Here is an 11,483-nt window from a genome sequence, read left to right on the forward strand (position 1 = left end):
TGGGGGGTGCGGTCTATAAGGCTCATTATTGGGTCAATCGACAAAACTGGAAAGCAGCAGGTAAATTAAAGTTACTCAAGTTATATAAGAGGATGTCCTTATTAGAAAATACAGAGAGAGAGAGAGAGAGAGAGAGAGAGAGGAGGGAACAAATTATAAAGCAAATGGAACAAATCGTTAGCAATAGATGAAATGTTATACACATGAGTTCTTTGTACTATTGTTGCAACTCTTCCAAATAAGACTTTAAAAAAAAAAAAATGTGTCCATGAGACCTGGACTCTAAGCCAAGCCCCTTTGCTAAAAGGGTGCTTGACCCTGAATGAATCCCTTCCTCTCTCTGGGCCTCGTTTTCTAGTCCAGCTGCTTTCTAAGATTCTCTCGGGCTATGACAATGAATGTCCCAGGACTCTGAGGACGTTTCCAGGCCGGTCTGTGAATGAAGACTGCCCCCGCGGTTTCCTTCAAGGTCTCTCAACCCACCAATTATTTTACCACAGCTTTCTCCAAGGTGCGCACGCATGCTCTTTAATCAGCTGTAAATCTGCCCCAGCCCATCTCTGCCACCAGCCGCAGGCCCAGCCGCTCTTTCGGAACACCCGAGTGCGTATCTTCGGGGAGGATCTAGCATCAGTTCAAGATAGGCACGTGCATTTATCCCCAACGAACTACAGCCCCCAAAAGGCTTTGCGGGAAACTCTCGGCGTTTACCACCAAAGAGAAAAGGCTTTTTAGCGTGGGCCCGCAGCTGCATGACTCTTTGGGAATTGTAGTTCATCTGCGAATTGCCGAGCAACCAGGGTACTGCTGCAAGACACCCTTCCCAGAATGCACAGCGCTCCTCCAGACCAATCAGAGGCGCGGATCTTGGAAGGACGGAGGGGAAGAGGAGGAGCTGCCAGGCGCGTGCGCAGTATGTGTGGCTGTGGAATTCATGTGGAGGTCAGACTGGAAGCAGGTGAGAATGTTGGGGAATGGCTGCGTACGTGTCTGGCCAGCTCTGCAGTCCCTCTGCAATCTCATTCGCAGTTTGGGCTACGGGCGTGCATGCGTGGGTCTTCCTCGTGGGAAAGGGGAAAGAGTGTGAGCCCAGGACGATCCAGGAGTTGCGTTAGTAAGGGAGGTGTGTATGGGGGCAGGGTGAGGAATAATCCAGAAGCTATTAGAAATGGAAATGCTGAGTGGTAAGGGTTGGGCGTCCTGGCCTTGGGAAAGGAATATTTAAATGCACCAAGGTAGTCTGGGAAGGAAGGAGGGAGGATTTGAGGCTGAAGTTAACGAAGACCAAGGGGCGGGGCATTAAGAAGTTAAAGCGTGCTCCCGCCTCAGCTCCTCTCCCACTTGTTCTTTGTTATCTTGGTCCCAGAATGTCATCCAGCTCTTGCTACCATAATAACAGGTCATTCTTAATACCTGATGTTGAGAAGCCGTATGATGAGGAGTTAAGCTGTGCGTTCTAGAATTAGACCTCTTGGTTCTAATCCTGGTTCTGCCACTTAATATAGCTGCGTGATCGTGGGCTCCTCATGTAACCTCTCTGTGTGCCTCAGTTTCCTCATCTGTAATAATCTACTTCATAGGGGTTTGAATGAGGATTAAATAAATTACCATTAGAAGACTGATACAAAGGTTAGCTATTGTAATTTTTGCTGTGGGAATCACCATGTAGTGCATTCTTTGGGTTATTTTTCTGAACCAAAATTGCACAGAACCAGCCACACAGCCTTTCTCTTTGGGGCCTTCTTTTGTCCATAAAATGGGACGGCGATTTAAGGTGGTGCTAAGTTCCCTATGGGTATTGAGCCCATGCCTTGTTCCCATTATTGAATTAAGTGCTCAGACCCCTTTTCTTAAGTGATAGAGAGAAAAAAAGCAGAGGAATTGATACTACAGTTTTTCAAGCTATAGAGTGTTATTTATTAGGTGTCTTTCACTGGATGATTCAGAGCTCTCAGGAATGGGGAAATAAATAGCCAGCTTGAGAAGTGAATATTGTGAAGCGGAGAGGGCTTTCTCTGAGGATTTTGGAATCAAGTTGTTTTGTTTTGTTTTTACCCTCTTAGGTGTGAGTGGGTCCAGCAGAAGGAGACATGGCTGCCAAAGTGTTTGAGTCCATTGGCAAGTTCGGCCTGGCCTTAGCCGTTGCAGGAGGCGTGGTGAACTCTGCCTTGTATAATGGTGAGGCACCAAGGGGTAGTGGGTCACTGCCTTTTGCGGGAGGATTTCTATAGGTCTGCACAGCCCATGGGACACTTCTGATGGTAGTGCTGCAGTCTGACCAAGAAGATTCCCCTGCTGCCATCCCACACCATATGGTTGCACTGTCATCAGAGCCCCTGTTCTTTTAGCAGTGGGTTCTCTCAGAGCCTTTATTCACAAAGAGCCTCTCTGCTGGTTGCATGTTTCCAGCTGCTCTTCTTCGTTTGAAGGGATGCTTCCCCACTCAAATGCTGCAGCAGAGTGTTGGGATTTCACTAGCTAGCAGAAATGGAGATCTCATTTGTTCTCTTCTGCCTGGTGTGTGGAATAACTAACTCAGCAAGGGCTGTAGACCTGTGGTGACCTTGTCCTGAGCAGGAGCTTTTGTTCTGCTGCAGTTGAGTTGTTGCACAGAAAAGATCTTTGTGATGCATTGCCCAGCTTTTTGGTAAGCGTTGAAGCTGGTTTTTCTTCCATTTTGCTGTCTGACCTTATGCAAGTCACAGCTTCCTCGTTGATCAAGCAATGGGATTGAACTCGTTATCTCTAAGACCCTGCCAATTGTGGTATTCTCGAACTTTCATTGTTGGAAAGCAGTAGTGGATTGACCCACCTCGGGTGTGACGTGTGTGATGTCCAACAAGAGGACGATTAATTTCAGAGTGAAGGTATTGGACCAACTGAAATGTCCAGAAAGGCAGAGACAGAAAGCAGCTGATCAGAAAAGGTGGCTTGGCTTATATGGCACAGATTATGCTCTGATCTTTTTGGCCACCGCTGCACAACTGGACAGTAATCACCATCAATTTCTCTCTGAATCAACAAGACAGCTCTATAGCCCCTTGAAATCTTAGAGAAAACAAGCTATTGGAAGGAGTTGTGGGACCTTCCAAATTTTAGGATTCCCATAGTGAGGGTGCTGCTGCTGGGAACACTGGGTTAAATTGCAACTGGACTGCAATGTGGTAACAGTGAAGATTTGGGGAGTTTTAGAAGTTTTGGGAGACGATTTATGGAAATGTGTTGGTGGGAGTTTGGGGATGGGGTGGTTAATCAGAAAATCAGCAGTCAGTTGTTTCCAGAAGAAAGGATACTGAGGAATAGATCCTATTACCAAAGTCCTTGGAAAGACACATGGAACAGGAAGTGATTGCTTAGTTTTGCAGCTATTTAAAAGCCTCTAGAGACCACAAGTACAGGGAAGATGGAGCAGGAGAGGGGAGACTTGATAAAAACAGAAAGCATCAGGGATCTGCCAAAGGTGTAATTCTTCTGGTTAAAGAGTGAGGGGATTTTCTGACCTGTCATCCTTCATTCCTAGTGGACGCTGGGCACAGAGCTGTCATCTTTGACCGGTTCCGTGGAGTGCAGGACATCGTGGTAGGGGAAGGGACTCACTTTCTCATCCCTTGGGTACAGAAACCAATTATTTTTGACTGCCGCTCTCGACCACGGAATGTGCCAGTAATCACTGGTAGCAAAGGTGAGTCTTGGCTGTGGGTAGGGTAGAGAGGGTGGAAGGAGTGCTGTGAGATTGGGAAGAGGTTGAACTTCACGTAAGAATTCCTAGCATGTTTTCTCTGGAGAGTTTTATAGGGACTCACAGAAAGAAATACACTTTAGATACACACAGACAACGGTATAAATTTAGAGAAATACACAAAGATCTATTTCAAGAGTTACATTGTGGTCCAATTTTAAAGAAATCTAAGTGCCTTTGCTCGCTCAGTTGACCTTCCCATCAGTTCTTTGTCCCTTGAGTGACTGTATAAAGCGATCTCTAGCTGTGCCATTTGCCTTCACAGCTGCCTTACCCGTGGCCTTGCTTTCTAAGGCCTCTGCTTGCAGCAGCGCTGCCCTCACATTGTTATCTCACAGGCGGAGGCCCACAGCCCTGAGAGCAGTCTCCTGATGTCCGCACACCACTGGATTTCCAGCTGGAGCCTAACGTGAATTGCTCTCACTGTTCTCCCCCATCCTACACAGCGAGGTGCACAGGCAGTAAATGGAATAGCAGAGGCTGGCTTAGCAGTGACATTTCCACACAGCAAGAGGAGAGGGTCACATGGACGTGGGTCTGTCATCTCAATAACAGGCACTGTCTTCCGTGCTGTTCCTCGGCAGGTGTTTGCTTACCGTGACTGTGCCAGGCTCTGTGCTGGGTCGGAGGGTGGGGGCAGTTCAGAGATGAGTAAAGCAGGGGTCTTCAGGAGCTCAGTCTGGCTAGAAAGACGGACAGGTGAACAAGTAGGTACAGTGGAGTGTGGTGAGTACTGGAGTCAAGGTTGCATGGACTCTCAGGGAGCAGAAAGGAGAGTCCTTGGAAAGACACATGGAACAGGAAGTGATTGCTCAGTTTTGTAGCTATTTAAAAGCCTCTGGAGACTACAAGTACAGGGAAGACGGAGCAGGAGAGGGGAGACTTGATAAAAACAGAAAGCCAGCTCCCACAGTGTGGCTGGGTGGGCTCCTGCAAGGAACTTAGGTCTAAGCTGGAACTAGAGAGTGAGCAGTGTATGTGGCAGAGGAGTGGAGGCTAAATTGGTATTGTATAACCTGTCCTGTATCTCCTGGCCAGCGAGAGGAAGGAGCCTCCTGGGAAGGGTCTGGCCTGCCTGCTACAAAAGAGGAAATCAGAGGTGGGGTGGGGTTCTTCGAGAAACATAACAATTGAACTTAAAAGCCTACGTCTGGACTTCCCACCTCTTTGGGCTTTCTTTCTCTACTGCTTTGCAGTTGTTTTAAGGATGCATTACGTTCCTATCTTCAGAACTGTTCATAGGGACTTCCAGAGACCAGGGACTTGTGTGTATACATTTCCACGTTTCTTGGTGCCTGGTTCAGGACTCTTATCTCATGGACTATTGGTCCATATTATTGATGACCGCGGGCAGCTGTGACAGTATTTTAGCTCTGAGCAGGCCTGAATTGTCAGGGGAAGTTGTATTTCCCTCCCTGGGTCCTTTGACTGGTCCAAGGAATGAGAAGCAAACTCTAGATAAGTTTCTGATAGCCTCTTACATCTGTTGGGCATTAATAGAGTGCTTTTATATCTGTTTTCTCTGTCAGTTTCCCCCCGACGTGTCTGGAAGGCAGATGAAATCATCCCTATTCTTGTAGACAAGGAACTAAGCTGAAATTGGCTACGGCTTAGTGAGGTCACATAATTAGTAAACAGCAGAGAGGGACGATAGCCCAGGCCTTTGGACTGCGGGTCGAGTCCAAAGTAGAGTGTTTCCTCAGGACCCATGGAAACCTCACTGAGGCAAGCTCCTGTCTTGGGCCACGTTCACCAGGCCTTGGGAAGGCCTCACCCTGGAATTCTTGGCATTGGCCAGTTTTCTTAAGATGCTCAGTATTTGGTTGAAATAACCCACAGCACCTACTGGACATACAATCTTCATTGCTTATATCAGAGGGCATTCAGGATATACTGGAAAGCCGTTATCACCAGAAACCTTTACGAAGTTCTAACTGGTGCTCTGCTGACTTCCCTACCAAGGAAACCATGCATATGTGCTCCTTGCCTTCTAGGATCTTATAATCCGCGACTTGACTTAGAAATTATAGCACCTTTGGGGTAGGAGCAGTCGTACAGAAGGCCACTGTGATTTTTGTTTTTAACTGCAGTGTTTGTCTTCTGCCCTCAGATTTACAGAATGTCAACATCACCCTGCGCATACTTTTCCGGCCAGTCACTAGCCAGCTTCCCCGCATCTTCACCAGCATCGGAGAGGACTATGACGAGCGCGTGCTGCCCTCTATCACTACAGAGATCCTCAAGTCGGTGGTGGTGAGTGGGCAGGGCCTCAGCCCCAAGCCCAGAACGCTGGGCAGCAGGGAGAGCTTGGCAGTGGGTGGGTTGGGATGTGGCTGGTAGTTTCCTGGCTCCCTCTGCTTCCTCATCATCCTGACCGGATCCTCTGCTCTCCCTTGGAACCAGGCTCGCTTTGATGCTGGAGAACTCATCACCCAGAGAGAGCTGGTTTCCAGGCAGGTGAGCGACGACCTTACAGAGCGAGCCGCAACCTTCGGGCTCATCCTGGATGACGTGTCCTTGGTAAGATCCTTGGGGACCCTGCAGGGAGGGGTTTTATTGCTTGTTGAGGTACCTGGCACCATTTCTGGGTAGATACTGCTAGTTCCTGCCTTTCCCTTGCCTAGATGTGAGACTTGAAAACATGGTAACTTCTTGATGGATTGAGGCCGTCTCCTTGGGTTTGTTTTCAGACGAGCGTTCTTTTATCTCACCTCTGCCACCCACACTTTTCTTTTGACTAATGCCCCTACCCATGGGGGTAACCTAACCATGAGATTTTTTCATTTTCCCCAATTGGTGAGTGTTCCCCAGCGCTTCCCAGAAAGTGGTATCTTGTTAACTGTTTGACACAGGAAGAAACTGCCTGGTGAGACCAGAGAATCGCTCAGATAGTCTTTCTCCCTAGCGCAGACCTCCCAGCCTGACCCCTGGGAATTTCCTAGCTCTTAGGGTCTGAAACTCAGTGAAGTGAGCTCTGGGAACCCCAGTGAAAGGTGATAGAGTGTAAATGAATGGTTCTGTTCCCCAAAGCCTGGTATGGGGGGCAAGGGACATCTCTGAGGCGTAAGCTATCCTCTTGAGACTGCATATCTGTGTATTTATATGACACTGAATGCCATAACTCAGATGGAAAGCAATACAGGCGGGATAGCATTTCAGATGGAGGAGGTGAGGGGCAGGGTCATGTTTCTAGATTCTCTGGGAAAAGTCATTTGGAGTGATTTGTTCAGGTGGTGAGGTAGAATGTTTCCTGTTCAGTTCTCCTGTGCATCGCTAGGGAAAGGCACTATTTCCCCCTCAGCATCTGTGCAGCTGTTTCAACAGTCACACTCTACAACACCCAGTGCTAGCCGCACCACCTTGCATCCTTGGCTGGCAGTGGAAGGGCTTGTGGGCTCCCTCTACTGGCAAGATGCCAGACTGCAGCCATTTGGCTCCTCTGACAGCAATTCCTCCGGCTCTCCCACTTGCCTCCGGCTCTCCCACTTGCTGTTAACCTGAGCACCTCGGCTGTGAGAAAATGCTAAGCAAAAACCTAAGGAGAAGCTTGGCATTTTGCTGAACTTGAACCACGTAGTCCATTCTGGGGAAATGTGGGCTGACCACAAGAAACCGTATCTGAGAGGTGTGAGAAGAAAATTAGATTTCATGGGGAATTTGCTGCCCTCAGCTGGCGCTTGTAGAAAGAAACTTTATTCCTTAATTGCACATTTCATTTTTCATCTCTCAGGATTGTATTTTCTTCCCCAAACTTTGAACAAGAGGCCAGAAACAGATCAGGCAAAGGAGAACAGCTGCAATTTAATGGTCAGGAGTGTTAAACATTCTGGAAGGCGGTGGGACTAGGATTTACTCTTCAGGAGAAATTTTGAGCTACTTAAATCAAAAAGAAGAAGACGAAGAAGAAAGAAAAGCAGAGGTTGGGAGGGTAGAGGAAGAAATGAAACAAATAGAATTTGATAGCAAAACCATTGCTGTTCTTCCCTTTTCTTTCTTCCTTTTAGTAAAAAGTGGGATAAATAAGTAAATCATTGTGACGCGGCCTTAGGAGTTCTGAGATCCGTTCCGACTGTTTGCATGATCATTAAAGACACTTCAGCCAAGTCTCAGTTATTTATGTTATCAGGCAAGGTCTGTGGATAATCAAAATGTTAAACCCTCTCCCTGAGCAATAGCTTTACCTGCCTTCTCTTTCTTTTAAACTCTTTACCAGAAGTACTCACACATAGAGAATACCATGAGTTGCGTTCCACGTTCTCTCGTCCTCTTCCTGTTTTGTGGTGGAGGTGCTGTGAGAAACAGTGGCCTGGTTAATCCATAAGCACGGAGCTTCAGGCGCTTGAATCCCTGAGAACCAGCTGCATCCCTCACTCTCAGGGGCTCAGTTTTCCATCTGGCCTCTCTGGGGGCTTCAAACAGACCATCAAAGGACCTTGGAAGAGCACTAGTGAGTGGAGGGGGCCCTAGAATCCACAGGTCTCCCCACCTAGGGAGGTGGTCAATTGAGTAGATACCTTCAGTGCCCGTGGGCTGTTTTCTACTTCAGATCATTGCACTGAAGGTGACAGAATGATGTACAGGAGCAGTTTTGGCAGCTGAGGGTTCTGGGGTGTAAACTCAGTTTGGACACGGATATGGAGGTGGAAGGGTGTTCTGGCCTCACAGTGCCTCCAGCTGCTGGAGCCATTGCTGCCCTCTTCCTTCCAGCAGCCATGGGGGCCTTGCAGCGCGCTGTCTAAGCAATTACACTGCCTCATCTTGTGCTCACTCTCCCCTTAGACGCATTTGACCTTCGGGAAGGAGTTCACAGAAGCAGTAGAAGCCAAACAGGTGGCCCAGCAGGAAGCGGAGAGGGCCAGATTTGTGGTGGAAAAGGTGAGTGTTCGACCAGATGGCAGGAGCCTCTCTTCCCTTTCTCCTATGCTCAGGCTCCCTGTTTGCTGGGTGGCCTGGAAATTCATCATCTGTCATCTCTTCTTCCGGGATCATTGGAAGGGGATTGAAGGGACTGGACTATTGCAATTGGTTCCAGAGTCTTTGGGGTCTAGTCAGGGATATGTAAAGTTATGTTTCTAAATCACTGAAGGGTCGTTTTTTTTCCACTTCCCTAAGATCAAAAACACTCCTACAAATAAAAATGTTTCTCCTGGAATATTTTCAGCTTCGCTGAGAAGTCATTTTTAACTGTAGTTACACAGTGAAAGCTGACAGCAGAAAGGATCAAACGTTGCGCCAGATGCACTATCGTCACTGGGTTTTTTTCAAGAGCTAAATCCATCCAGATGTGTCAGAGTGCGATGGGACACAGTATATTTGCATAGCAGCCTAGTCTTCCTGGTCTGTTTATAAAGGTGTATTTATTTCTTGCTGTCCCCTTCTCTCCACCACTGATTCTATCGGGTTGGTATTCTAACCCAAGACCCCTTAGTACTTAAAATCAGGGAAAATGGGATTATATGGGTGGCCGGCATTTAATTTTAGAGAATGTAAACTCTGCAAGCAGGGACTTTATTTTTTTCTTTGTATCTGCCTGTCTCCAGAGCCTAGAACATGTCTACGACTGTGCCTTGGGTTACTAGATGCTCAATAAACGTTTGTTGAGTGAATAGTCACAGAGCCTAGCAGTTCAGCAGTTTCAAAATTGTGTGTTGGGGCCGGCCTGGTGGCTCAGATGGTTGGAGCATCGTGCTCCTAACGCCGAGGTCGCCAGTTCGATTCCCACGTGGGCCAGTGAGCTGCGCCCTCTACAGCTAAGATTGTGAACAACAGCTCTCCCTGGAGCTGGGCTGCTGTGAGCAGCTGGAGGTTGGGCATGAGCTGCTTAGTGCTGCTGTGGGCTACCGTGTGCTGCTGTGGGCTACCGTGTGCTGCCAAGAACGGACGGCAGCCGGCAAGAACTGCTGTAAGCAGCCAACCCGTGACTGGTGACCGACTTCCTCAGCCGGGGGAAGCGCAAGGCTCATAATAACAGCAGGGGCCAGGGACTGTCCTACACAACTAGACTGAGAAACAACGGCTTGAACCGGAGTGGGAGGGGAGGCGGAAAAAAGGGGGCAGGGAAATTGTGTTAATTTCAGAGAGGCTTGGTGCTGTGCTCCTCCCACGCTTCTGAAGGTCATACATGTAGGTAGATGTCCTGCTACTGATAATGTGTAGGGAAGACCTAGGAGATCTTATTCCGAGTTCCTGGTGGGGAAGCAGTTTCGCTCACAGGCAGCTCTAGCACCACGCATGTGTCACACGTGCCCGCTGCTCCTGCGCAGCTGCACTAGGTTTGGTGAAAGTCAGTTTGACTTGGGACTGGAGGGAAAGATGAATGTGAGGATTGGTTCCACCTTTCTTTCTCTCCTGTTTTTCTTGGCCTGGGATGCTCAGAGTAGGGCAGTCAGACTACGATGCTATTAATGTTAATGAAGATTTTGAAATAAGACAGATATTTACGCAGCCGATAGAAATGTATTCCTACCGTGCTGAGAAGTGGGCGGTACAGGACGGGGCGATCGGATGGACAGTGCTTTAGACCCCACTGAGCGGAGGAGGCAGATCCCCAGAGTTCCTCCAGGAACCAGTGAAGGTGCCTAACCTGGACCTTCAGGCTGTAGCCTGCCTTCCAGGGCCCTGAGGTGTGATCTTGGTCTCTCTCCACTTCCACTGCCCTAGGCCGAGCAGCAGAAGAAGGCGGCCATCATCTCTGCCGAGGGCGATTCCAAGGCCGCTGAGCTGATCGCCAACTCACTTGCCACTGCAGGCGACGGCCTCATTGAGCTGCGCAAGCTGGAAGCCGCAGAGGACATTGCATACCAGCTCTCACGGTCTCGGAATATCACCTACCTGCCGGCCGGGCAGTCGGTGCTCCTCCAGCTGCCCCAGTGAGGCCTGCCCTGCTTGCACCTCCTTGGGCCATCTGGGCCACAGCCCGAGGATCCTTGACACCGCCTTCCTTCCGTCCCCACCCCAGAATCACTGTGAAATTTCATGATTGGCTTAAAGTGAAGGAAATAAAAGTAAAATCACTTCAGATCTCTAATTACTCTATCAAATGAACCCTTTCATTCTTCTCATTTCCACCCACTTTTTATCCATGTCCCTACCAAACATTGCCAAGTGCCTACGCCGATCAGCTTGGCTCTTCAGGGCCTGCTGAAGTTCCAGCCTGGACACTGGCAGTTGGCAGAAGAAAAGCAGGGCCACGTGTGTGTGATGGGCTGGGGAGCACTGTTGTCAGCCTGAATAAACTTGTAGTCTCCATCCATCATTTATTCAAGATCTGAAGGAGATGGTATTCACAGCTGAATCGAGAACGCAGTTCCTGCACAGACACAGCTGAAGAGAGGTGCTGGGGAGGGTCGCAGGGAGGTAGTGCGTCCCTTATTATAAGGCTGATTCTCTCCAACTGTGGGGCCAGTGGAAGCAGGTGTGTACAAGCAGGGCCTGGATTAAAGAATCTGTCCCTGTGAAGGTGGGTGGGCCTCATTTGCTGCCCCCCAAGGGTTCTAAACTGGGATGGGCTTGGAAGAGAGCAGGCCTGGACCCAGATGTGAGTCCTGTGGAAGACTTCCTCTCCACCCCCTACCTTGGTGTCTCAAATACCCAGCGGAATTCCAACTTGAAGGATTGCATCCTGCCGGGGCTAAACAGGCCTGCCAAAGACGTGCATCCTGCGTTCCTGGCTCCCTGGCTCCAAGACTGCCCTTCTTTCTAAAGGGCTCTGCCTGTGCTTGGAAGGAAACGACCACGGGAAGAA

At 49.0% G+C, this 11,483-nt stretch overlaps 1 protein-coding gene across 1 annotated transcript; it reads left to right on the plus strand.

Moving 5' to 3' along the window:
- Window positions 1–866: 866 nt before the first annotated feature.
- PHB1 (prohibitin 1) lies at window positions 867–10,757 on the plus strand. Its single transcript, XM_019740669.2, has 7 exons — window positions 867–958; window positions 2,064–2,178; window positions 3,521–3,682; window positions 5,850–5,992; window positions 6,143–6,259; window positions 8,519–8,614; window positions 10,400–10,757. Exons 2-7 carry the CDS (start codon window positions 2,091–2,093, stop codon window positions 10,610–10,612), a joined length of 819 nt encoding a protein of 272 aa, XP_019596228.1. The 5' UTR covers window positions 867–958; window positions 2,064–2,090; the 3' UTR covers window positions 10,613–10,757.
- Window positions 10,758–11,483: the final 726 nt, after the last annotated feature.

The sequence above is a fragment of the Rhinolophus sinicus genome, linkage group LG15, assembly GCF_036562045.2.
Source record: "Rhinolophus sinicus isolate RSC01 linkage group LG15, ASM3656204v1, whole genome shotgun sequence".
Taxonomy (NCBI): Eukaryota; Metazoa; Chordata; class Mammalia; order Chiroptera; family Rhinolophidae; genus Rhinolophus; species Rhinolophus sinicus.